Genomic DNA, 27,842 nt, shown 5'->3' with positions numbered 1-27,842 from the left:
GGACCCTTGCGGGACTCCGCACTCTAGAACACCCACCTCAGAGACACAATCTGCTAGTTGGATCCTCCGAGTCCTCTCTAGCAGAAAAGATCTTAACCATTTGAGGGCCTGATCTTTTATCCCAGCCACAACCAGTCTGTCCATCAGCACGGCATGGCTGACAGTATCAAACGCCGCTGAAAGCTTGGTTTTTTACTGTCAGCCATGCATCTAAGTTCATCCAGCACCGAGAGCATTACTAACTCAGTGCTGTGATGGGCACGAAACCCCGCTTGCCGCTCCTGGAGTAGATGATATGACTCCAGGAAAGGTGACAATGACTTTAATACATGCTGTTCTAGGATCTTGGACAAAAAAGGCAGCTGGGATATTGGCCTATAGTTTTTCAAACAGGTCGGGTCAGCCCCTGTTTTTTTTATCAGAGGTCTGACACGTGCTTCTTTAAAGCTAGTTGGTAATATGCCTGTATCTAGAGAGTTGTTTAAAAGGTCTAGAATCTGGTCCTCCAGAGCGGGAAGCGCCATCCGAAAGATTCCAGGAGGGCAAGGATCTGCGGGGGAACCAGATTTGGTTGAGATGGCAATCTGTCTAAGAGTTGTGGAGTCTATACTGGGGAATTTAGAGATAGTGAAGGTCGGAGAAGTTTGGGGGACCGGTGAAATAATAGGCATATTAGGGATATCCTTCTTAATATCTGCCAGAATGTTTGCTACCTTATCAAGAAAATAGTTTTGGAAAGTATCACAATCGATCACTGTATCTGCCTTTTCCTCCTTCTTACTTAATTCTTTTAAGATTTTGAAAGTTTCTTTTTGGACGTTTACTGCGTTTTTTATACGGATTTCGTAATAGTCCTTTTTAGCTGATATGATCAGTTTTTTATACAACTTCAACGATGTTCTATAGAGATCGCAGTCTGTATCATCTTTAGTTTTCCTCCAGCATCTCTCAAGGTGGCGGAGCTTTCTTTTTTGATCCCTCAGGCTCTGGGTAAACCAGGGAGCTCGTTTTTCTGCGCCCTTTATTTTCTGGGTCTTTTCTGGGGCTATCTGGTCGATGGATTGTCTAAGACTCATCACTATAGTAATGTAATTTTGGTTTAAATCTAGGGTATCATGTGGGCTCGTTGACTGTTTTATGTATTTAGGGAGGACATCAGCGAGAGTTACTGAATCGACTTTTTTCCACTGACGCACTTTTTTAGTTTTTAATGGGAGTTTGGCCTGAGGACTGTCCAAAGGGACATCACACTGGAGTAGATGGTGGTCGGACCAGATACATGGTACGATACTCGTGAGGGCCACCTCCGGAATAGAGGTCCAGATTAAATCAAGGGTGTGGCCCTTTATATGGGTTGGGGCTTCCACTAATTGTTCAAAGCCTAATGTGGTCATGGAGGTCTGTAGCTGACGTGTCGGTAAATCTTTATCTGCTCTATCCCAATGAACGTTAAAATCACCTGTCACTAGGATTTTCTTGTATCGGGTGCATATGTCCGATACTATAGGGAAGAAAAGGTCATTAAATACCAACGTACTTCGTGGTGGGCAATAAACAGTGAGAACGATAAAACAGAAGTTATTCAATGTGATTTTTACTCCAAGTAGATCTACATTGTTTATAGTTTCAGCTAGAACCTTGGCTACTGTTAGCTGTTTTTTAAAAATAATTGCTACACCTCCACCTCGAGCGTCATCCGGACGGTTATGCCAGATCATATCATATCCGCTTGGGAGAGCAGCTATGATGTCTGGAGAAGAATTTTCACCCAACCATGTTTCGGTAAGGGTCAGTATGTCGATAGTCTCATCCTGTAAAAGAGTAAATATTTCCAGGTGATGTTTCTGGAGTGACCTGGTGTTTAAGGTGGCAAACTTTAAAGGAGGTGGTTGGCAAATATTTCTCCGACTAAGAGGACGTAGGATGTTACATTCCTTTAAGGTGGACAACGTTATAGAGTTTATAATGTGCCCATCTGAATCCAGTGAGAGAAGATCGTTTGCAGAATAAGACAAACGCCTGCCAGAGTACCTAACCCCTGAGCCAGATCGAGCGCGGACGGGCGCAGACGGGCAGGACTCTGGCACGACTCCGGCGCAGGTCCGGCGCGTCCGCAGTACGCGTCTGCTGCGCGGAGTCATGGCCGTTCTTTTTATAGCGCTGCTAGAGCGCGAGATCCGCCTGGCCCACACCCAATATGGCCGCCAAGCTCGAGATCCCAGCCCTCGGCGTCAATGCTCGGCCGAGGGCGGTCCAGAGGTAGGGGAGGGGGGAGGGAGCACGAAGCGCTGTGAGCGCTAAGGGGGTCTCTAAACTCTAGTGCTTCGTAATCAAGCGCAGTCAGACACACAAAATAAAATTGCAGGGGAAATAGTAAAAACGCTTCTTAATCAGGCGCAATTACAAACACGATTAAAATTGCAAGAAATGTTTCTAAAATGCCAAAGTAAAGGAAGAGACCTCCCGGCTTCCGCCTCAGGAGGGAAAGTTGCTTCTGCTAGTTGCTCTGCTAGTAATCCAGAATTACTCTGTCCCCCACTCCAGGGATTCGAGCAAAAGGAACGGAGTTAGCATCAATTATGTATGTATACGTGAGTGGATAGTTTAGAGGTAACGCTGCATAGCTGCCTTCCATTGAGGCTTTGACTGCTCGCATTGTTTCACCGTCTATCGTCGTTTTAGAACGATTGATTGTAGCTACGGAAGTCGTTTGCACAGCTGCCTTCGCGGCTTCATCAGCCAATAAATTCCCTGCAACGTGAACGCTATCACGCTGATGACTCAGTGTATGTATGACGCGAGTCTGTTGTAGTTCTTTTTGCAAAAGAACTACTTGTTCCCAAAGCATTTTATGCTTGATTGTGCCACCTTTTGTATTTTTTACACCATTTCGAACCCAGTTCTTCAAATGTTCGTTGTAAGATTCAACGCAGAAGTACGAATCGCACACTGATTGTGGGGAATTCGCGATCTGTATTTTCAAGCGCCATCTTGAAAGCCTGTAGTTCAGCTCGCTGAGCTGTACAGTCTCCGAGTGATTGAGTTTTAGTGACCATAGGTCTAAATTTACCTTCGCGCCAGCGACCTTTAACAATCGCGCACGTAGCACTATAGGCTTGTTTACCCCCAATTGCGGGCTGTGCTGATCCGTCTGTATAGATTATACATCCGTAATGTTCTAGAGGCAGAATTTCGGTCGGCAGAGGACATTCGTGTTCGTATTGTAGGAGTTCTTGTGTCTTCAAGTAGGGGTCAAAAACTTATTCAACGTCTGTTGCAGCAAGAGAATTAACCCATTGTATCCATCGTGGATGTAAAGCCTTAGCATTGGGAATGCTTGCTTTCGTCACTGCCTCTAAGGCAGGTACAGGTGTAACGATCATTATTCGTTTACCCTGTTCGAGAGCTCTCTTTTGCTACTGCAGTTTGAACTGCTGTCAGAACTTTTTCTGTAGAAGTGAATTTTATTTCCGCTTGTGTGTACAAGTGTGATTTGTATGGTATTGATACTTTTTCCCCTTCTTTAAAGGTCAGGTATGTGAATCCGCATCTCCCTGGGATGATTTGGATCACAAGATTGCGCGCATTATCGCGTGTTTCTAACTGTGTTTTTGCTAACATGTCTGTTTGCACTGAACGCAAAATTTCTGTGTGTTTTTGAGTCCAATTTGTTGGTTTGAAATCAGGTTTGATTAGTTCGTCGAGAGGTTTAACCCTTTCTGCGTAATTTAGAACATAAGTTCTTCCAAAATTCAGGAAACCTAGAATTGACTACGTTTTTCAGCGTCTTTATTATTATTATTATTATTATTATTAGGGAAATTTGTAGAGCGCCTGGTTACGCGCACCGGCGTGTCCCCGCGCTATGGTAAGTTGGGTAAGCAGTCCAAGCAGCCATCACAGCCGCCTACCTTCCAAATAGGTGAGTCTTGAGTTTCCTTCTGAAAATGGATTCTGAGAGCTCCAAACATAGCTCTGATGGCAGGTCATTCCACTGCTTAGCAGCCAAATATCTGAAAGACCTGCCCCCCATTTGCGCTTTCTGTATTTTTGGGATTTTCAGTAGCCCTGTGCAGGAGGAACGCAGATTCCTTGTAGGCTCATACCGGGTAACCAGACTCTGTAGCGGGGCTGGGGCTTTGCCGCCCAGGATGCGGTGACACATAGAAAGAGCCTTGATCTCCACCCTGCACCTGACAGGAAGCCAGTGCAGGGCCTGGAGCGCTGCCTTTGAGGATGATCTCCTGGGTAGCCTCAGAATTAGGCGAGCGGCTGCATTTTGCAGCACTTGGAGGCGGTTGAAGACCCTTCCCGTGGCCCCCAGATACAGCAAATTGCCATAGTCTAGGCGCGAGGTGACGAGGGCATGCACCAGCGTCCGGCGAGCTGTAATGGGCAGAAGATCCAAGACCTTCCTCAGAGTTTTTAAAACTCCGAAGCATGCCCCCACCACCCGGCCAAGCTGGGGGCCAAAGGCAAGGTCAGCGTCCAACCATACCCCAAGACTCTTTACTTCCTGGCAAGGAACAGGTGTTTCTCCTAGAATAGGTGGCCACCATGCCGACGACCATACAGATGGTCCTCCCCCACCACGAGTACCTCAGTCTTACTGCCATTGAGTTTCAAGCAGTTGGCGGACATCCAGGTTGCCAGTTCTTGCATGCAAACTCTAAAGTTGTCCGCCGCAAGACTAGGTACACGTGAGAGGAATATGACCAGCTGCGTGTCGTCGGCATAGGACACGAGGCGCAAGCCATAGCTTTCAACTATAGCAGCCAGCGGGGAGACGTACAGATTGAACAAAGTTGGGCTCAGGGACGAGCCCTGCGGCACGCCCTGGCCCAAACTAATCTCCCTAGAGTAACATTCTCCCTGGCAGACTTGAAAGCATCTATCTGTCAGGAAAGACCAGATCCATCTAAGCGCAGCTCCTGATACCCCTCCATCATTCAGACACTGTAGCAAGATGGAATGAGCTACAGTGTCAAATGCTGCGCTTAGGTCCAGGAGAATCAGGGCCATAGTCTGACCCTCGTCCACACCCTGCCGTATGGACTCTACTGCCATGAGCAATGCTGACTCCGTCGAGTGCCGTGGACGGAAGCCAAACTGAGAGTCGTGAAGTAGGGAAGCCTCTTCCACAAAGCCCATCAGCTGGAGGTTCACAGTTTTCTCAGCAACCTTCGCCATGTATGGCAAGAGAGAAATGGGTCGAAGATTGTCTAACCTGTCATAGCTGATATTGGGCTTATTTTGGAGAGGAAGGACCACCGCCTGTTTCCAGGCATCAGGAACAGTGTGGGTCCCAAAAGAAATGTCCAGGAGATGACGGATGTACGGCTCTAATACGTGCAGACTGCCCATCAGGCGTCTGGGCGTAGTAGGGTCCCTAGGGGAGCCTGATTTTATTGATCCGCAGATCTGGATAAGTTTCTCAGTAGGCGGGGTGACGAATGTAGTTAGCACCAGTTGTTCTCCCCTTACCCCAGGCACCTCTTCAATCTCGGGGCCTATGATAGCACGGCTTGGAAAGGCCGAATAGATAGTTGCTACCTTGTTAGCAAAAAACTCTGCTACTCGGTTACAGCTGTCCACCGTGCAGAATTCTTCTGGTATTGCCGCAGGCTTCCCAACCGAGAGTGATTTGTATATTAAAAACAATTCCTTCATGGAGTTTTCTGCTTCCCTAATCCTGGTGTCATAATACACCTTTTTAGCCTTCCTGATTAATCTAGGGTAGGTGCGCCTACTAGCAACATAGTCAATTTTAGCTTGAGTGGCGAAGGCTGACCTCCACTGCCTTTCTGCGCGTTTGCACGCGACCTTGGCCACACGCACCTCTTCATTGTACCAAGGTGCCGTTCTCTGGGCACGCCCCCCCCGTTCTAGTCAGGGCAAGCGGAGCAACCTGGTCCAAGGCCTCCGTGATACGCTGGTCCAGATTATTGTTGGCTTTTTCCACATCCTCCCCCCCGGACCACCCCCCACCGTAAGTGCCTCATTAAACCTTGCTTGGGAGAAGTTAGCCCATCTCCGACTCGGACGATTTAGTGCTGCCTGTTCCGGTAATCTAGCTCCCGGAATGTGTATCAAAAAGGGCACCAGATGATGGTCCGACCAAGGAATGGGTACGGGGGTCAGGGCCTCCACCTGTCCCCAATTGGGACCCTTTGGAGGTTGGAGCAGTGCACATTTCTCTAGAGAGTTTGCTGCCAGGCTTTTGCCTTCACTTGATAACTCGTATCCTAAGAATAGGAGGTTGAGGTGGGCAATTCGTGATTTCTTAAAATTGAATTTGTATCCTTCAGAAGCGAACCCAAGTATTATGGTGTTCACTCTTTTCAAGTGTACGTCCAAATCATCGTCTGTAAGATAGAGGTCATCGACATTAGATAATGCCTCATCATCATACATTTGTAGTAACCCTGTTACTCTGGCTGAAAATAACCTTGGACTATTCTTGAATCCCTGGGGGAGACGGCAAAATTGTCGCTGTGTCCTCAAGATTGAGAAAGCGGTCAAGTGCCTCCTTTCAGGTGCAATGTTTTGACAGAAAAACCCATTTAAAATATCTAATGTGGTTTTATATTTTTTCCGCACGATGTTATTCATCAGTGCTGCACTGTGTGCATTTTGTACTGCAAAAGTTTTGGAACAAGAGTTTAAGTGTCTGTAGTCAAAAACTAGACGATCTGTATTGTCTGGTTTGGAGACCGGAAACAAAGGATTGTTCATTGATGAGGTGCATGTTTCAATTACTCCTTGGTATTCAAGTTGATCTAAGATCTCCCTGACCTGTTTTTTAGCTTCTTGTTTAATTGGATAATGCCTCTGAGCACTAGGTTGATTTTTTTAACTGGATTTTATGGTGAGGAGAATCCTCATCCCATCCTACGTGATTTTTATATAATGCTGGAGCCTGAGCTACTGCCCATTTCCTGGCATATATGTATTTCTTATGAATTGGAATGTAATTTGAGAAGGCTGGCATAATTATCTCTTCGCCATGTGGGCACTCCCTGACAAATGCAGGTGGCCAGTCTTGTTCAGCTAGAAGAATGTCAGCTTATCCCAAAAGAGAGCTTATCCCAAAAGAGAGCTTTTATTTTCCTAGTTATGTCCCCTTCCATCCGGAGTGTTACTTCATACAACTTGTGGGATGCACTAACCCTGGTGTCAACTTGAATGCATTCTTTCAAGTCCACTGTCTCCAGATGATCCTTCAGGATCTTGCGAACTATGGTTACTTCTGCTGCGCTGTCTAGCATTGTCTGAGCCCACCTTTAATGTTGGCTAATAGTATAGCCGAGACTTGTTTGAAATCCTTCAGTAGTTTCATACCCAGATTTTAGGCCGGTTCTGGACCGTATTCATTTTGAATCTGTCTTAGAACGTCTAGTATTACCGCCATGGACGGACCACCATGTCTTTTAGTGTAGATTGAAGCAAAGACTGTACCCCAAGTGTCACAGTCCTCTACGTGTGGTGCAATACCCATTGGTTAACGGATTGTTATAATCCTGTGTTTTTCATGAGGTGTACTATCGGGGAATACTACCTCTATTTGAGTAATTATTTGTGCTAACCAGAACGGACCTGTCGTATTGTTTATGTCAGGATGTGGTGTATAGCTGGCTAGTACCGGCCATGTCCCTCCTGGTCTACCTAGTGGACCGAGCCTTGTTAAGTGATTTTGATGTTGTAGGGCGCCTTTAAACCAGAGCTGATGCTCTTGGTAAGTTAGTGGAATTTCAACGTCCTCAAAAGGGACGTATTCCTCTGGAGGTTCTACTATTTTGTAGTAGTGAAACTCCCATGTTACTGGATTTGCTTGTGGAAAGACAATCCATGAATAGAATACCTCTGTCTGTCGATACTCATGTGCGTCTATGACAAAGATTACTTTACCACCTCTCGGTGATACCCCATTTTCAATGAGTTTTATATTAATTGTTTTCCTTATATTAGCCGGGATGATTATAGCATTCGGCTCATTTTGTTCGAGACTTGTGTCGTCTAAAACTGCTTGTGCTGCTGCTGTAGCTCTGTTCCTTTCGTCGTCAGACATTTTGTTGACCGAAAGTTTGCAGAGCAAGTTTCAAGGAAACAAAGATTAGGTGCACAATATTTTTGGAACACAGTATCCTTCAACATTGAACAAACCAAAAACTAATACATAGGAGTTTCCTTCCTACTCAGTTTTGGCGGATATTATCCTTTAACTCACTCCAGACGTCTTTTGGAGTTTTTACGGGAGAAAGGGTCTGTGTGAAAAGCACGACTGAGTTACTCTAGTATCTAGCGTTAAATTATCGCCTTACCAAACGTTGGGCGCTGTTGGACCCGGTCCTTTGGGCAGGTTCACCCCGAGACTTTTTGCTTTTTCCTAGCCTGTCTCTGGAACCTGGATTGGTGATTTTAGGCCTCTGCGCACTTTTTCACTGTGGTACAGTGTAAAGTGCGTGTGCTCTCTGTGTATGTGTGGTAAGTGGCCTGCCCTCCCATAGGAATGAATGGGGAATATGTATGCCCATGGTAGATTCCTGATGCGTGGGGAGTGCAGGGTCGAGTTTGATATGTGTGAACTCGTGAGAATGAGTGCTGCATAATGGTATATGCGGCATGGCTGTGTCTAGTCTAGAAGCGCCACTTTTAGAAGTTGGCATATTTGTGTAGTGAGTCTGCTGGCACGTGATTGGGTGATGAGCCTGGCCCAGGAGTGCCTGGGCCTGCTTGTGGATTTACTGTCTGGTTTGAGTGGGACAGGGGCTGCAGGGCCCCCGGAGGGGGTCGGAGCCATCCCAAGGATGAAAGGCCCCATCTGCTATCAGGGAAGTGGGAGGAGATGGTGCCGGGCTGTGTCTGCCTGCCCACCATGCTGGCTCTCCCTCCTGATGGCCCACTGTCACCTCTGACCTGAAGCTGACAGGAGAGGGAAACCAGAAACACCCAGGGATCAGGGCCCGCTTACACAAAGACTTCAAAAGACTTCAAAGCCTTTTCTGTGTATAAGAAGGGGCTGTGTCCCCTTCCCAAATGTTCTTGTTCTTGCTCTTGAGGCTGACTTGAATCTACCAGGGGTGGGCGCTGCCCAGCCCCTGGATGCCTGGATTCCTGGACTCCTGGGGGACCCTCTGCCCTGCCTGGGCTGATGGGGGGACTTGGCTTTGCCCCCCCCGGGAAGCTCTGGGACCGTTGCAGCATGGAGAGGCTGCATTTTCCTGTGAAGAGCGCTGGAGTGGTATTTCTAGCGCCTGGAGGCGCTGTGCTTCCCCCTGAGAGCCTGGAAACACTCTGCCTCCTGTTCTAGCGCTGGGAGCGCTGTGGATGGTGCTCTAGCGCTAAAGAGCGCTTTATGTTGGTTCTAGCGCTGTATTTGGATCCTGAGCGCTGATAGCGCTTTATTTGTACTTTTGGGCGCGTGGTTTTGCCCTTTAGCGCATGGGGCGCTTTAAATCTCCGTCGGCGCCGGGGAGCGCTCGAGCTGTGTTCGAAGCGCTTTAGCGCGCTTTGTCTCCCCCCAGCGCTGAGAGCGCTGTTTAAATGTTGGCCGTAAGAGAAATCAGCTCCCGCCTGCCTGCCTAAGGAGAAGGGCCGCTGCGCTGCCCGCAGCGACCCGGAAGCGGTTGGCCGGCCGGCCAATCTCAGCGCGGCCGGCCGGAAGTGCCCACCCCCGCAGCCCGGGGAAGAAGAAAGGAGAAGGGCGGGAGATGGCGGCCGTTCGCGGGGCTCCTCTCGGCTGAGGGAGCCCCGAGGAGAAGAGGCGGCCGGTTGGCAGGGCTCCCGTGTAACGAGGGAGCCCTGCAGAGAGGGAGAAGTCCGGCGCGGGAGTAGCGAGGCTCCTATGTGATCGGGAGAGCCCCGCCTTCACCCCCGCGAGAAGGGACTGCTGCCGGGAGCCTTGCTGGCTCCACCCTGAGTCCCGGTCCCGAGACGGGGGACCGGGCAAAGCGAGGAGAGACTGCGAGGAGCAGGACCTCCGCAGATGCCGCCGAAGCCCGCCCCCGCCGCACAGAAGCCCCGGTGAGTGAAGGGCTGCGGGGGGGAAGCTCCGTGTGGTGCCGGCCGAGGCACTGAGTGAAGGGCGGCCCCGAATGGCAGTGGGTCGCCCCACCGTGGTTGCAGAGCCCGCGAGGGGCTCCTGAGGGCCCGCACGGCTGTATGTTGGTGCCGCTTCAAGGCACTGAGAAAGGGCGGCCCCGAGTGGCAGTGGGTCGCCCCACCGTGGGTGCAGAGCCTGTGTGGCTACATGTGGGGCATGTGATGCCCAGAGCCTGTGTGGCTCCAACGTTGGGCACGAGTAATGCCAGAGCCTGTGTGGCTCCAACGTGGACCTAGATGTTTGTAGAACCTGTGGGGCTCCAGCGTGGCGCAGTTTTGATGATTCTCCAGCTGCCCAGCAATTAGTGGGCAGCTGCCCCGTTTAGGCGCAAGATGGAGAGTGAGTCCCTGGGAGGGATAGAGATGCCACAGAGGTGCCCGGCCAGTCACAGCTGCGCAGCACTTAGTGCCAGCTGCAGCGTTTAGGCCCTTGTGAGTGTTCCCAGGTGCCCAGCAAGTAGTGGGCACCTGCATCGTTTAGGCCCCTGACATTGAGACTCAGGGCGTTCTAGCCCCAACAAGGCCAGTTGGCCTAGGGACTGCCACAGATGGTGGCTTATGTAGGTCTTGCGCAATTGTATGGTTATTTGCACCTCTGAATGTGATTTCTTGCATCATGTTTTATTCCTGCACCTCTGAATGTTTTTAGACATCATGTGACTTTTGCGCTACTGCATTGTTCTGGTACCTCTGAATGTATCTTTATTGCATCATGTGCTTTATTCTTAACACCGCTGAATGTGTAGGTTTATGCATTATGTGTTTTTCCTTACTACTCCTCTGAATGTATATTTATGCATCATGGGTAATGTGTTCTTTCATAGACCCCTAAATGCTGTGTGATACTTAGGGTGTTGTTCTTTTTAGTACAGGTGGTCCTAGTGAGGTCCTGGTCCCCTGCGTGACAGTCTCCTAAGGGTTTAGGGTTGCGTAGGAGGTACTTACTTGTTCCCAGTAGTTACTGGATGTGATCTATAACTGTTACTTTGTGTTACAGTGATTTTATATACTTTTATTCTAATTTCTGACAAGTATTTCTATATCTGCAAAGTGTTGATTCTGACAGTGGCCCATGTGGCCCTGTCTTGTAAATAATCCCTTGTGAATATTGCCGTGCCAGTTGGCACAATGTACATGTGTGATTTCTATCTGATATGGTTTGACAATACAAAAGTTATTTTAATATAACCTTGTGTGGAGTCTCTTTTGTGGTGTGCCTAGTATGTTGTTGCTGTTGTGCGCTGGCGCAAATGCTTTACACATCGCCTCCGAGTTTAGCCTAGACTGCTCGTGCCAAGCTACCTAGAGGGTGAGCAGGGGTTATCTTGGCGTGTGACTTCCTTGCCCTGACTAGAATGGTGGTTTCTGCCTGGCTTTGGCATCAGCCTTAGCCTACCAGAAATAACCGGTTCTAACAGGCGCCATGTAGTGTAGTTCCTATATTCCCAATAGGCTCTACGCATTGGAAGAATATATCCTGTAGTTTAGACGTAGGACTGAGGTCGACTAGGTCTCTACCGAATATATTAAACTTAATTATGAATGCCAGCTAGCTCAGAGGTCACTAGAAACTTTCTCGAATTCACAAGAGGGATTAGTTTCTGACAACCGCATAAACATGACACCTTTGTTTCCCAAGAATAAGAAATGTATCTCTAGATTCGCGGAAACAATAGATAGATATTTTACTCAGTCAATCGTGCATGCTTCGTTTCACCAGAGGTGCAGAGAAAATAGAGAGATGGGCGTTTTCAATAAAAAGTATTTATTGAACAGTCTTCTTTCTCAACCATAAGAAATGTACTGCTACAATCGTAATACTGGTTATTAAGTAATACGAGAAGTATTATAAAGTAGTACTGTAAAAGCATGGTATGGTTTCTGAGCCATATAAAGTAACATAGACTACATAAAATACATACTGTGATAAATAATGACTAAAAGTACTCAACTGGTGCTTCTAAATACGCCTACCCTGGTGTACCTAACCTAAGTCTAGTACGGGGGAAGAAGTAAGTGAGGTGTAGCTTAAGTTTAGTGTTTTTTGCCAAGAATCTATTCCAAGAATTCTCTAAGGGTTTAATCAGCTCCGTACCTTGCTTTTAGAATGATGGAGGTCTTGTATCTCTCTCTCAGGACTCGATTTCCCAGCAACCCACAAGGGTAGACTGGAAACATTGGAGCTGGATTTCTCGGCAGGAGAAAAGAAAGTGTCTCTCTCTCACTGCGTCAGCCGGCGGGTCGGCTTCCTTCGGCACTTGCTGCTGCAGGGCGTCGGGTAAGTAGTTAGTCGATCTGCTCCAAACCACCGTGTGTTTGTCTGGGCAAATGTAGGCATATTTATACCTTGAAGGTGCTGAGTTTGACGTATGATTGGATATAATAACGTCATCAAAGACTCAGTTCTTTGAAAACTCCATGATTTCCTAGATAAATTAGTATTCAGGCAAGGGGAAGTCCCTAGCTGCTGAAGGCGGGGTTTTCTAAGAAATCGTTGTTGATTCTCGGAACTTAGTAGAAGTAGCTATGCCGTATTTGGGCTTCATAGGCTCAGTCTAAATATGGTAATGATTTCTATGCCTATATAAGGATCGGGTAATTTATACCTATATATGGGCATGAATCGGGAAAATTACACTAGGGTCATAGATTCCTACACAACAGGCTGTTTATGAAGTGTTTGTCAATGGGCTGTTTGTGGAGTGTTTCGCTGTTGTTAATGGTGTCAATGGGCTGTTTGTGGAGTGTTTGGTTGTTGTTGTTAATGGTGCCAATGGGCTGTTTGTGGAGTGTTTGCCTGTTAATGGTGTCAATGGGCTGTTTGTGGAGTGTTTGGCTGTTAATGGTGTCAATGGGCTGTTTGTGGAGTGTTTGGTTGTTGTTGTTAATGGTGTTAATGCGCTGTTTGTGCAGTGTTTGAATGTATTTATTATTGGCGTCAATGAGCTGATTGTGCAGTGTGCAGTGTTTGACCGTAGTTATTATTGGTGTCAGTTGGGCACTGATTGTGCAGTGTGTGGCTGTAGTTATTAGTGTGTCATTGGGGTGCTGGTTGTGGAGTGTTTGGCTGTTAATCGTGTCGATGGGCTATTGAATGTTTGGTTGCTGTTGTTAACCCCTTCCATGCTCATGACGAGCTCAGCTAGTCATGCAGTACAGTGCTCCTGTGCTCATGACGTCAGAGGAATATGTGCAGCATCCATGTGGTTAATGGTGTCAATGGGCTGTTTGTGGTGTGTTTGGTTGTTATTAATGGGCTGTTTGTGGAGTGTTTGGTTGTTATTAATGGTGTAGATGGGCTGTTTATGGAGTGTTTGGTGGTTGTGCCAAGCCGCCTCCCCCAGGATGTGCAGGGGAAGCTTTAAAGGCATTCTGCCTTTGTGACCTTCTCCAGACCACTTGCTGTACTCAGCAACTGGGCTCCACCCGTTCTGACCCCCACTCTGGTGGGAAGAGTGGCGGTCAACCCTACGTCAGAAAGGAGGGGGTGCCAGCTTGTACCAACTCCACCCCTCAGGTGGGAGAGGCGAGGTGATGCACAAACCCGGGCTCCGGCCATCTTGAAGATGGGGATCCCTGCCCAATCACAGCTAGGCTCCAGCCACCCTCCCACAGGAGAGGAGCAGGCTAGGGGGTGTACCCACCCCAGGACAGGGACCCATTGGTCCCTGCCCTTACCCTAACTGTAACGCCCCTAAATTTAGTTTTTAGGGGCACCCTGAACCTTCTTCCACAGATCCAGATTCCGAAACAAGAAAGAACAAGAAGACCTGCCGTGCAGCTGCTAAAAAGAGGAAGACACCAACTGATTTGGCCCCAGCCCTACCGACCTGTCGACCCAGCTGCCCGAGTGCTCCTGGCAGTGCAACCTGTACCCAATCCTACTTCCCCATTTGCCATGAGCAAGTGACCAGGAGCCCAGCAGCCACAAACCAAAGGCCCCCTGCCTCTCATTGGATAACATTGGGCCTAGCTACCTCTGCACCCAGCTGCTCCTGTGCCGCTGAGGTTGTACCAATTGTACCTACCTGACCCTGGGGTACCCCTGAGTCTGTGCCCAGAACCTTAACTCACCAGTCGAGTACTCACCTGAAAACCGATGACTCACTTTCCTGCCATAGAATAACATTGACTGGTTTGACTCGAAAAATCTTCTAAGTGTGATGTTTTGAAACTTTAAAATATTCATCTAAAATCAGCTGAATAACGAATTCCGAAGTACTCACCTGTGATCAGGAGAGAAGCCAGTACTGTACCTTTTAGCCCAATACTGAACCAAAAAAGTCATCATAACCGTGTTTACTAGTAACCTAAATTTCTTCCATAGGAAACCATTGTCTGCTTTTCTATGAAATTTCTTTTAAGTGTCTACTTTTTAAAACTTGAAATATTTCTTAAAAATCGTACCAACTACTGAACCGTAATTACTTACCTGTCTTAACTAGAGATCCCAGTGCTGGACCTAGGAGCCCAGTACTGGATTACAAAAGTAACGAGAACGTACTGTACCTGTAACCTGAAATTTCTCCCATTGGATAACATTGCTAGATTTTCACTGAAAAGTTTGTGTGAACTTTTAAAATACCTTTTTATTCTTTAAAGACCATTGCAATAACTAAAATGTTTTTACTTATCTGTTTTCAGCTTAGATCTCAGCACTGAATCTAGGATCCAGTCCTGGAGGTACGAAAGTAATCGATAAAGTAATCAGCTGCATTTATGTAGAAAAACCCATTGAGCTCAATGTTAAATTGTGTCATTGGGGCGCTGTTTGTGGAGTGGTTGGCTATTAATGGTGTAAGTGGGCTGTTTGTGGAGTGTTTGGCTGTTAACTGTGTCAATAAGCTGTTTGTGGGGTGTTTGGTTGTTGTTATTAATGGTGTCAATGGGCTGTTTGTGCAGTGTTTGAATGTAGTTATTAGTAGTGTCAATGGGCTGCTTGTGCAGTGTTTGGCTGTTGTTAATGGTGTCAATGGGCTGTTTGTGGAGAGTTTGGTGGTTATAAATGGTGTCAATGGGCTCTTTGTACGGTGTTGGCTGTTAACATTGGTGTCAGTAGGCTGTTTGTGGAGTGTTTGGTTGTTAATGGTGTCAATGTGCTGCTTGTGCAGTGTTGAATGTAGTTATTATTGGTGTCAGTGGGGCACTGATTGTGCAGTGTTTGGCTGTAGTTATTATTGGTGTCAATGGGGCACTGATTGTGCAGTGTTTGGCTGTAGTTAGTGTGTCATTGGGGCGCTGTTTGTGGAGTGTTTGGCTGTGGTTAATGGTGTCAATGGGCTGTTTGTGGAGTGTTTGTTGTTATTAATGGTGTCAATGGGCTGTTTGTGGAGTGTTTGTTGTTATTAATGGTGTCAATGGGCTGTTTGTGGAGTGTTTGGTTGTTATTGATGGTGTCAATGGGCTGTTTGTGGAGTGTTTGGTGGTTGTTATTAATGGTGTCAATGGGCTGTTTGTGGAGTGCTTGGTTGTTGTTATTAATGGTGTTAATGGGCTGTTTGTGGAGTGTTTGGTTGTTGTTAATGGCGTCAATGGTCTGTTTGTGGAGTGCTTGGCTGTTAAGGGTGGCAATGGGCTATTTGTGGAGTGTTTGGCTGTTATTAATGGTGTCAAAGAGACACTGTGCAGTGTTTGACTGTAGTTAATGGTGTCAATGGGCTGTTTGTAGAGTGTTTGGCTGTTAATGGTGTCGATGGCTGTTTGTAGAGTGTTTGGCTGTTAACCCCTTTGCAGCGGGGGCAATTCCCCTAATGTGCTGGGGCGAGGAGGGGGCGCGCATGGCGCCCCCGGTGCTCGTGACGAGCTGAGCTCATCACGACCACACCCGTTTCTGAGGAACGCTCGCACAGAAGGGGAATTAGCCCTGTGTGCGAGCGTTGCGGCTGTTCTGACGAGCTCAGCTCGTCATCAGCACACGGCCACCGTGCCTCATGACGAACTGAGCTCGTCATGAGCACCCATGTGGTTAATGGTGTCAATGGGCTGTTTGTGGAGTGTTTGGCTGTTGTAGTTACTGGAGTCAATGGGCTGTTAGCAGAGTGTTTGGTTGTTATTAATGGTGTTATTGGGCTGTTTGTGGAGTGTTTGAATTTAGATATTATTGGTGTCAATGGGCTGATTGTGCAGTGCTTGAATGTAGTTAATGGTGTAAATGGGGCACTGATTTGCAGTGTTTGGATGTAGTTATTATTGGTGTCAGTGGGGCACTGATTGTGCAGTGTTTGGCTGTAGTTAGTGTGTCATTTGGGTGCTGTTTGGGGAATGTTTGGCTGTTAACCCCTTTGCAGCAGGGGCAATTCCCCTAATGTGCTCGGGGGAGAAGGGGGCGCGCATGGCGCCCCCGGTGCTCGTGACGAGCTCAGCTCGTCATGCAGCACGGTGGCCGTGTGTTCATGACGAGCTGAGCTCATCACGGCCACACCCGTTTCTGTGGAACGCTCGCACAGATGGGGAATTAGCCCTGTGTGCGAGCGTTGCGGCCATTATCAGCATATGTCCACTGTGCCTCATGACGAACTGAGCTCGTCATGAGCACCCATGTGGTTAATGGTGTCATTGGGCTGTTTGTGGAGTGTTTGGTTGTTATTGTTAATGGTGTCAATGGGCTGTTTGTGGAGTGTTTGGTTGTTGTTAATGGTGTCAATGGGCTGTTTGTGGAGTGTTTGGTTGTTGTTAATGGTTTCAATGGGCTGTTTGTGGAGTTTTTGGTTGTTGTTAATGGTGCCAATGGGCTGTTTGTGGAGTGTTTGGTTGTTGTTAATGGTGTCAATGGGCTGTTTGTGGAGTGTTTGGTTGTTGTTAATGGTGTCAATGGGCTGTTTGTGGAGTTTTTGGTTGTTGTTAATGGTGCCAATGGGCTGTTTGTGGAGTTTTTGGTTGTTGTTAATGGTGCCAATGGGCTGTTTGTGGAGTGTTTGGCTGTTGTTAATGGTGTCAATGGGCTGTTTGTGGAGTGTTTGGTTGTTGTTAATGGTGTCAATGGGCTGTTTGTGGAGTGTTTGGTTGTTGTTAATGGTTTCAATGGGCTGTTAGCAGAGTGTTTGGTTTTTATTAATGGTGTCATTGGGCTGTTTGTGGAGTGTTTGGTTGTTGTTATTAATGGTGTCAATGGTATGTATGTATGTGTCTTGTAAAGCGCACTGCTGCCCTGAGGCGTCGTGGCGCTGTAGGCCGCTGGGGAACCCGTCCTGGCTATCCCTGTGAGATGGTACCAACTGGGTATCTCCAAGGTGAAACCAGGCATCCCCGGCATCTGTGGGGGGCCGTTGTAGAGATGAGGCAAGCTAATGCCCAGAGTTGCCGAGTGTGATCCCTGGTTAGAGTAGGCACCGAGGCGAGAATTATCGAGGCCGCTGACCCTGGTCCACCACCCTGCCGCGTCGGGAATTGAACCCTGGTTCCGGGCCGTTCTCTGCTTCCGGGTCTGCCGCCTCTAACCAGTGAGCCGCACCACTCCACATGAGCCACACCACTCCACCACTGGGCTGTTAGCAAAGTGTTTGGTTGTTATTAATGGTGTCAGTGGGCTGTTTGTGGAGTGTTTGAATTTAGTTATTATTGGTTTCAGTGGTGCACTGGTTGTGCAGTGTTTGGCTGTAGTTATGGTGTCAATGGGCTGTCTGTGGAGTGTTTGGCTGTTGTTAATGGTGTCAATGGGCTGTTTGTGGAGTGTTTGGCTGTTAATGGTGTCAATGGGATGTTTGTGGAGTGTTTGGTTGTTGGTATTAATGGTGTCAATGGGCTGTTTGTGGAGTGTTTGGTTGTTGGTATTAATGGTGTCAATGGGCTGTTTGTGGAGTGTTTGCTTTTATTAATGGTGTCAATGGGCTGTTTGTGCAGTGTTTGGTTGTTTTTAATGGTGTCAATGGGCTGTTAGCAGAGTGTTTGGTTGTTATTAATGGGGTCAATGGGCTGTTTGTGGAGTGTTTGCTTTTATTAATGGTGTCAATGGGCTGTTTGTGCAGTGTTTGGTTGTTTTTAATGGTGTCAATGGGCTGTTAGCAGAGTGTTTGGTTGTTATTAATGGTGTCATATTAATGGTGTCAATGGGCTGTTTGTGGAGTGTTTGCTGTTGTTAATGGTGTCAATGGGCTGTTTGTGGAGTGTTTGGCTGTTAATGGTGTCAATGGGATGTTTGTGGAGTGTTTGGTTGTTGGTATTAATGGTGTCAATGGGCTGTTTGTGGAGTGTTTGGCTGTTGTTAATGGGGTCAATGGGCTGTTTGTGGAGTGTTTGGCTGTTGTTAATGGTGTCAATGGGCTGTTAGCAGAGTGTTTGGTTGTTGTCAATGGGCTGTTTGTGGAGTGCGATAGTCCAGGTTGCAGTTATTGATGAATTATAGCTTTTTTGCCGGTGCAAAGCTAGGATTCACGTCTGTTTGTCATTGCAGGTTCATGTAACTTTGGACTCCGCGATCTCTTCTCTGCCACAACATGGAACCTTTGAAAGAAAATCGAGAGCGACCCTGTAAGAAAAACATTAATTATGACAGAGCTTTAAAGCTGCTGGTTAAAGGTTTATTTGATTATTTCTAACGTATGTGAGTTGTGTTTGTGTGGGCAGCGGTGTGGTCGTGGATGGGGGGGGTTGGTGGTGTTGGTGTTTGCATAGATCTGTGCATTTTGTAAATTCAACAAAGTCCTGCCTCCCAAACAGTTGTGCTTAGACTCTTTCTGGTTCACTACAGAATTATTGACAGCGGCAGCCATAGGTAACCCCTTCCCAAAGCAGGGACGCAGGTCTGAGCAGTGGAACCCTAGAGTTGCTGGTTAAGGTTGCGTCAGGCGACTAGAACTGGAAACGAGAAAAGTTTGGAACTGGCGCGGTCCTGGGAGCTGGTAGTGCAGGCTTTAAGGGACTACTTAACTGAAGGCGAAGAGACCGATCAGGTATAGGCAGGGATTCCATGGGACCACTTGATTGTCAGAACTTCCTGGTAGTTGTCACTCTAGAACAGGAGGGGGATATTGACACCCGCATTAGCAGCAGTTGGTGGGGGGGGGGGTACTGGGAGGGAGTCGGAGGTAGGGGTGGTTTGCCGGCCAGCGGCAGCCTCCCGGAACCGGGTGGCCTTGGGAGGTCGTAATGACGACTTAAAGAAGCGACAGTGGAGTGGCCTAGGGCTAGATGGAGCGGGATGGGTTGGGTGTTCTGGGGTAAAAGCAGATACGATGTGTTACAATTGACCTATGGCCCGAATAGGGCGCGCACCGAGGTACCTCCAGCGAACTGGTTCATGGAAGCGCCGCCCAGCCTCCGGGATGTGGGCTAATCGGCTGTGTATTGTATTGCTATCATACTGAATGTTGGGGGCCATCGGTGTGTAGGTTGGCCTGTTGGACCTGTTCATTCCTGATTCTGCAATAAAAATATATTTACAAAAAAAAAAAAAACCCTAGAGTTGCTGGTAGATGAGACCCTTCGCCCTGGGCTCCCCTGTAGCAGGGTTTCCGTTCTCCCACAGAACTGTGCATAGAGATTTGGAACCTCGGCGAATTACGGTGCCCCAAAACTCACCTCAGTACCCAAAATCCCCTTACCAGGCTAGCTACAGTGTCTCATTGGTCGTAACAAACTTCCAATGATTAGACAAACCAGAACATGAACTTACGATACCTCAGGTCACGTGGAACACATGAGCACTGTTTCGTTATATAATCATTTCAAACCAGAACGTGGAGTAAATGAGGACACGTGCACATTTGAAATATTTATTTACTAATGCCGTTTTCTCAAACGCAGTATCTTAGATAATACAAGGAAACATATTATCAGAAGCAAAGTTATCAGCATAGTTACTAGTCCATAAAAAGCAAACGGTGACAGCATGCTAATATGCTCCAAATCCCTTTGACTGTTTAAGATGGCTCCCGTGGGCCGTGAGCTGACGAGCTCTGTGAGCACCTGCGTGCTGATAGGGGCATTAACCCTGAGGAAACTGCGGCAGCACGTCCAGCGACCTATGAACATTTTCCCCACTGATGAAAGAGGAATCTAGAAACACGTGTCTGGGGATACACTTGAAAAGAATACTGGTACTGGCACTGGCCAACAAACTGTGAGAACTGTGTGTGAAGCGAGTAACATTGAACCACATCGACCATGATGCATGAGGTAATTCAGCTGTGACGTGTCGGCAGGGTGCTCAAAATCCCTTTGAACACCTAATTCTCACCCTCCCTAACTAGCATATTATATTAATAGCTAAGAAGGTCTCTTTGGGTTTTAGCAGGGCGGGCCCATACCTCAGGATCCTAGAATGAAGAGATCACATCAGCATACACCAGCTCTCTCTGCATGCAAACAGCATCAAGTGTGTGTGTGTGCTCTAAGCAAAGCAATATAAAACGCGCCTAAAGCCTAAATTTGGCAGGAGCTGCACTTATGTTATGTCTATGAAGTTGCGGAGATCAGTCCTCACAACAATTGTGTCGTGTTATCCTTGAAGCTTCAGCACTCTCTGTACAGACATAGTTTATTAAGCAAAGCTGATATCGGAGCAATAACATATTATTCTCATGTAAATCACAACGGGCTACTAGGTTGAAAGCTAAATCAACAATTATGTGCCATGTGCAGAAGCAGCAAAAAGGAAAAATGGCGTTTAAACATTTAATAAGCCCATGCTAACTTAACACAGTATATAGATAAGCAGTAACTATATGACACCCCATGTCTTTTGTCGTTCCCTGCGTCTGTCACGTCAGGTTCCCCTCTCTGGGCCTATTGTGCCTCCAATGGCTATTGAGTCTGTCCACTCTCCCACATCTCTCCTCCTCTCCCAGGGCCTGTCACATCTCTCCTCCTCTCCCAGGGCCTGTCACATCTCTCCTCCTCTCCCAGGGCCTGTCACATCTCTCCTCCTCTCCCAGGGCCTGTCTCATCTCTCCCTCCGCTCCCAGGGCCTGTCACATCTCTCCCTCCGCTCCCAGGGCCTGTCACATCTCTCCCTCCGCTCCCAGGGCCTGTCACATCTCTCCCTCCGCTCCCAGGGCCTGTCACATCTCTCCCTCCTCTCCCAGGGCCTGTCACATCTCTCCCTGCGCTCCCAGGGCTGGTCACTTCTCTCCCTGCGCTCCCAGGGCCTGTCACATCTCTCCCTCCGCTCCCAGGGCCTGTCACATCTCTCCCTCCTCTCCCAGGGCCTGTCACATCTCTCCCTGCGCTCCCAGGGCTGGTCACTTCTCTCGTCTTCTCACGCAACTACCTCCTCTCCCTCCTCTCCCAGGGCCTGTCACATCTCTCCTCCTCTCCAAGTTCCTGTCACATCTCTCCTCCTCTCCCAGGGCCGGTCACATCTCTCCCTCCTCTCCCAGGGCCTGTCACATCTCTCCCTCCTCTCCCAGGGCCTGTCACATCTCTCCCTCCGCTCCCAGGGCCTGTCACATCTCTCCCTCCGCTCCCAGGGCCTGTCACATCTCTCCCTCCGCTCCCAGGGCCTGTCACATCTCTCCCTCCTCTCCCAGGGCCTGTCCCTTCTCTCCCTGCGCTCCCAGGGCCTGTCCCTTCTCTCCCTGCGCTCCCAGGGCCTGTCACATCTCTCCCTCCTCTCCCAGGGCCTGTCACATCTCTCCCTCCTCTCCCAGGGCCTGTCACATCTCTCCCTCCTCTCCCAGGGCCTGTCACATCTCTCCCTCCTCTCCCAGGGCCTGTCCCTTCTCTCCCTGCGCTCCCAGGGCCTGTCCCTTCTCTCCCTGCGCTCCCAGGGCCTGTCCCTTCTCTCCCTGCGCTCCCAGGGCCTGTCACATCTCTCCCTCCTCTCCCAGGGCCTGTCACATCTCTCCCTCCTCTCCCAGGGCCTGTCACATCTCTCCCTCCTCTCCCAGGGCCTGTCACATCTCTCCCTCCGCTCCCAGGGCCTGTCACATCTCTCCCTCCTCTCACAGGGCCTGTCACATCTCTCCCTCCCTCTCACAGGGCCTGTCACATCGCTCCTCCTCTCCCAGGGCCTGTCACATCTCTTCCTCCTCTCCCAGGCCCTGTCACATCTCTTCTCTTCTCTCTCCGCCATACTGCCTAGGTGGAAGTTTGGTAAATGGCACTCATATCTGTCAGGAAAATCCGAAGGAAGGTCCCACACACCTGAAACACTTGAGCTTCCAGAGGAGCAGCAAAAATCAGAAGACCCTGATTCAAATGCGAGGATTAATTTCCCGACTCTCCTGCCCCACTACAGTGAATAAATTCACTTCCAGAAAGGCGGGGGAAGGGGGAATGGGACTAACAAGAGAGACTCCACTGCTATGCCTGCTTCTCCTAGGTTCCTAACGAGGTTCACACTGGCATCTGTAAACACAAATTAACAGTATTAACTTTAACTGGTTCCCTCCCACCAGTACTCCTAGCTACCCTCCCCCTCACCAGCTACACCTTTACCTGAACTTTACAGTGGAATTGCCTCTCTCCATGAATGTTGCTGCAGGTAATAGTTGACAATGCAGAGCTGAATGTAATGATGTAGGTTTACTCTCTAGGCAGGTAGTAGAAGATTGTTGGTAAGCATAATATAAAATATATATATATATATATATATATATATAATATATCTACATACAGGCATATATCATAGTAACCAACAGTCTCTGCCTAAGGATTCTTTTTAGCCTTCCTGCACCGCAATTGCACTAGGTTAAATTTGAAGACTGCTCTGCTCAGCTCAGAATTCTGCTGCCAGTCACGATATCCAGAAGTTCAAATAGACCAATTTCCAGAACAGAACAGAGTCTCTAAATTAAGTGACTGGATGCTGCAGGAGAGTAGAGCAAACTTACTCAAGTAGCCTTGGAACTACGCTGCTATGCTCCTTACGCGCTGTCTTCAACAGGTAGAAAGCGCGTCTGGAAAAAGTTGGTTTGACTCACCAATAGTGGTTTCTGACATGAACTGGACACAAGACACACCACAGAGACAAGCCTCAATTTCAGCGCACTGGAAATGCTGCCAAACTCTTCAATTCACGAGAATGTCAGGCGGTGATATTTAAAGAGGATTAAACTCGCCCCTGAGGTTAAATAAGTAGATACTGCGAGAGGCGAAAAGATGACACAACCTCCTCACAGAATAATTCAGTTGATGTGCGTCGCAATCAGGGAACGCGCACACACACTCAAAAATATTTACTGGACACTAGAACGCTACCCTACAAGATTGCTCCGAGAACGGGCGCCATGTTGGGAGAGGCGGAAATACGAACTGATCTTACTTTGGAACGTATCTTGGAAGGGAAATGATGCAGCCGACTCCAGGGGTAGCCTTGTTGTTTCTTTCTACAAACTGTTAGCTGGGGAGCAGTGGAAGACCACAAATTACCGCTCCTGACAGTACCATAATGGCTTTGCTGAAAACTGGGAAGTTTGGTGTCACACTTCTCAGCACATTAAACCAACACTGATGCCAGTGTGGGATTTAATGGAAAATGCACACAGAGGGCATCTTAGAGATGTCCCCTGAAAAATGACTTAACACTCGTGTCCAGGCTGAGTGACTGTTCACCAGCTGCCACCACCAGACATGTTTCTGGATCCCTGGGTCAAGAGCCTGCTGCTCCCAGGGGTCTGAAACAATGCACATTCTGGGACGAGGTGCCAAGACTCCTTCCCCAGGATAGGCAGGGTTCACGAAGGGGAAGCTTAAAAAGGCTTGCTGCCTTTGTGAGCTGACCCAGGCATTTGCTGCTCCCAGCAACTGGCCCCACCTGTTCTGACCCCCACTTTTGGCGGGAGAATCGTCTGGAAAACCAAGATAGGAGGAGAGGTGTACTCATCTTTGCAAACCACACCCCTCAGGTGGGGGAGGCTAGGTGAAGCACAACTCTCAGTCCCCGCCATCTTGCAGATGGGGACCCAGCCAATCAGAGTGAGGCATATGCCCCCCTCCCACAGGAGGGTGGCATAATAGGGGGTGTACCCACCCCAAGTAGGGGACCAATTGATCCCAACCTGTACCAACCTGTAACACCCCTAAATTTAGTATTTAGGGGCAACCCCGAACCTTGCCTCCACAGACCAGAAACAACCATTAAGAAAAGAAGGACCAAACAGCTGTACTGAAGTCAAGGCCACTGACTTGGCAGCAGGCCCAACGGCCTGTCCCACCTCGAATCTGCAGAAGCGAAACTCCAGTGTGTCCTGCAGCCAGCAACCTCAAGAACACAGAGGATCTAAAAAATTTGAGATCTCAAATTTTTTAGAAAACTGGAGCACATTATAAACAGATTTATTTGGGCTAAGGGGAAAACCAGAAGAGCCCTTAGATTTATGACACTCCCAAGAGAGAGGGGAGGGTGGGCAGTACCAGAACTAAAGCTCTACTATTGGGCGGCAGCTATTCAAAACATGATAGGTTTGATGGGAGGGGCAGAACTAGATGGCTGGTGTGAATTTGGAACACTGGCAATATATGGACTAACCATTGGAATAGAAGTGGAGAATGTATTCTTGAAATTTACAGAGGCAAGCTATTACAAAAAGACAAAATTCAAGACGCTTATAACAGCAAATACAATTTGGAAAAACTTCAGTAAAAGAGCTGGCTTGGGGAAGTATAATCTATATACTAGACTTACAGATAATCCAAATTTCCCACAAGAGATCTTTTCAGGTTTGATATTTGGTGAGTGGGCAAGAAAGGGAATCACAAGAATAGGGGACATAATGGGACCCCAGGGGCTACTTCAATTTTCAGAACTGCAGAGCAGATTTAATCTACACACCAGGCAATTTTTTAAATATTTACAAATTAGGAGCTTTTTACAGACCAAAAAGGGAGGCCCAATGGGATTTATCCAAGATCCGATTATGGAATTGATTCAATTGGGGGAAGATTGCACTATTAAGAGGCTATACGCTGAATTGATAAAATCAAAACAGGACGATTATGATAAATGGAATGGGAAATGGAAAGCAAACCTTAATATTATTGGGGAAAGCTTTGGCACCTCTTTGCAATATGGATACTCCCTTTTATGCTCGGCACCATTGCAGGCGCAACATTATAAAACGCTATATCATTTATATTATACTCCTGCTAAAATAGCACAATGGGGGGGCACTGTGGGTATCACTTGTTACAGGTGTGGAAGCTGGGATGCAGATTTAAAACACGTATTTGCAACTTGTCCTAATCTAGATACACTGAAAAAAGAAATAGAACGTTTTATAAATAACATATTAGGAACTGAAATTGTGCTAACTCCCGGAATCATATTATTAGGAGTGAACATGGAGGAAGGTCAACAACTATCAACCGGAAGGGAATTCTTATTTGTAGCACTATCAGTCATGAGACTATGCATACCCTCTGCATGGATCGATCCTATTCCCCCTACTTTCCACAACTGGCTGGCTAAATTATTAACAACATACAATGTGGAGAAAGAGATATATGCTCGGAAAGGGAAAAGGGGCAGGAAGCTGGGTAAGTTAATCTGGGGCCCTATTACAAGATGGAAAGAGGGTGAAATAGATTAAAAACCCCATCTGAATGAAATGAGAGTTAGCAATGACATCATATGTGGATATTGAAGAAAAGTATTGTATTATAATGTCGGATATAAAAGATTGAGATTAAACAGATGAGTTTGAATAAATGATATACAAGTAAGAGTATGGAATACTGTAGAAAAACATTTCTTTAATTTTCTATGATTAGTCCTTAATTAGGAGTTTGCTGTACTTGTACTTTTTGTTTTCTCTCTTATTGTGCTGCATTTTGTTTTTTGTAATAATGCCGTGTCCTTTATGTAACAAAAACTCTCAATAAAAAGATTAAAAAAAAAAAAAGAACACAGAGGATCTGCTCTGCCTTCCACAGAAAAGACGTCTCCCGTGAGCACCGGATTTGTTAACCCACAGACTCTGGCTCCAGCCAAATCCGCGAGTCTGCACCTGTCGCCCAAGGCCCAAGTTTGAGTGGCCCAACACCATGAGGAGGTCTCCCCAGCGATCTGGACCCAAAATCTGGTGATCTCTGACCTGCCTCAAATCTCCCAGCGAAGCCTGCAGCCTCTTTCTGGAGACTCTCCCCAACCGCGACCGGAGCTGGAAAGAGAAACTCAATGGTTAAAGACACCACAGCACCCGAAGCCCTACGGCCATTGGTGGCCCAACCAACGGTGTCCTAGCATCCCCAGGCATCCTAACTTAACCCTCCAACCGGTGGTCACTTCCAGAAGATCTTCGTCCCCGAGCCTGCACTCTTTGTTGAAACCGGAGAATCCCCCCTTTGAAAACAACAGGGCACCCGACTCCAAAACAGCACCCTGCACCCAGCCGCCCAGGTACCGCTGTGGGTGTACTTTGGGTGCTAACTCGGATCCCCTTTGCTAAAACCCAAACCCAGGAGGTTTGCTCCCTCAACCTTGTGGCCTTCTCATAAGCAGTCACCAATCGGAGGCCCCATATTCCCCATTGGGTAACAATGGGCCTCAGCACTCCGCACCTGGCCACCCTAGTGCCGCTGAGGGTGTAACAAGAGTGCATCACTGACCTTTGTTCTTACCTCCGAAACTCAACCCCAAAGACCGAGTAGTTCTCTCCATAGGAATCCATTGACTGTTTTTATCTGAAAAATGTTCTTAGTGTGGAGTTGATTTGTATGGAAGCCTGAAGAACTATAACTGTGCAAAACTGATTTTACTTACCTTCTCTCTAGGAAATGTCACCGTATGATATCTAGATATACAAAAACGGAGCACTTCCCTCGCGCTCCATACAGTCGCACTGCAAGAAATGGGGACTTGTCCCACGACCTGTTGAATTTATCCCGGTGCTCCAAGTAAACCATTGATACCATTAGTAAATCCAATTGTTTTCACTGAAATATCTTTCTTCATATCATCACTCCGGAGACAGTGTGATTATATCTGCACTTTTATTCAACTTTTCATTACCGACTGCATGCCTGTTTGAGCGTTGTGCAACGGCACGTTTTTCAGGTAAATCAATTATGAAGTGAACACGCTGTATTCCCAATGCATTTCGAGCCATTAAAAGCTCTTCGTCAGGGGTTTCTACGACAGATAAAACACATAGAAAAAACAACTCCGCTGACCAATCCTTGTTAAATAAAAAATACAAATGCTGCTTACAAATTCGCTATTTACCAAACCTTTCATCACCTCCCTCCCCCCGAACTAGTACATTTCTTCGAACCAAAACCCTGACATCACCCAGCTCCAACCATCCCATAAGTGCATAAATCTCTCTTGGCCAGTTGTGTAGAAAACGATAATATACATGTTACTAATGCTTCCCTTCAAAACAGAAATTCCCCAATTACGCAAGACGCCACTTTTCCCTAACTCCCATACTCATACCATTTTCTCTTCTGAAAACAAATACCTTGTGAACGCCGCTGGCTGCAGCCTCCTCGTGCCTTCCTCCATTAACGTTCCCGTGTCTGTGAATTGGCCCAAATTGATGAATGTGTGCACCCTTCTACTCTTAACTAACCGTGATGCTCTTTGATTGCCCTCCCATCCGGAAACTAAATCGCGCCAAAAACCTAGTGCCTAATTATCCCATACACTCACTAAAAACTCCAACTCCCACAATGCATGTGTCAAATACAATAAAAACGGGCTCGCTAATGCTACCCACCCTCTGTTTTGTGGAAAATCTCCCTCCGTACACATAATGACAACCGATCCTAAATCATCCAGTGAATTCATCGTAAATAACCATTTCAAGTGTTCAGAAAACATGAACTAATGACTGAAATATAATACATATAAACAAGGAACC

General features: G+C 47.6%; 1 protein-coding gene across 2 annotated transcripts in view; it reads left to right on the top strand.

Annotated features, from left to right (window-relative positions):
- The window catches only part of LOC144817651 (uncharacterized), a 434,119-nt gene that overhangs the window by 81,613 nt on the left and 324,664 nt on the right, over positions 1-27,842 (top strand). Inside the window, exons 3-5 of one of the 2 annotated variants that reach the window (XM_078674372.1) lie at positions 12,238-12,379; positions 14,746-14,784; positions 18,491-18,567. In XM_078674372.1, coding sequence (XP_078530498.1) covers positions 18,534-18,567 — 34 coding nt within the window. In that variant the 5' untranslated portion in view covers positions 12,238-12,379; positions 14,746-14,784; positions 18,491-18,533. The remainder of the gene's footprint in view (positions 1-12,237; positions 12,380-14,745; positions 14,785-18,490; positions 18,568-27,842) is intronic. The other variant, XM_078674371.1, reaches the window with a different exon arrangement.

The sequence above is a fragment of the Lissotriton helveticus genome, chromosome 2_1 (genome assembly GCF_964261635.1).
Source record: "Lissotriton helveticus chromosome 2_1, aLisHel1.1, whole genome shotgun sequence".
NCBI classification, from domain to species: Eukaryota; Metazoa; Chordata; class Amphibia; order Caudata; family Salamandridae; genus Lissotriton; species Lissotriton helveticus.
Note: the sequence above shows the minus strand (reverse complement) of the source record. Positions and strands in the feature narration are given on the sequence as shown.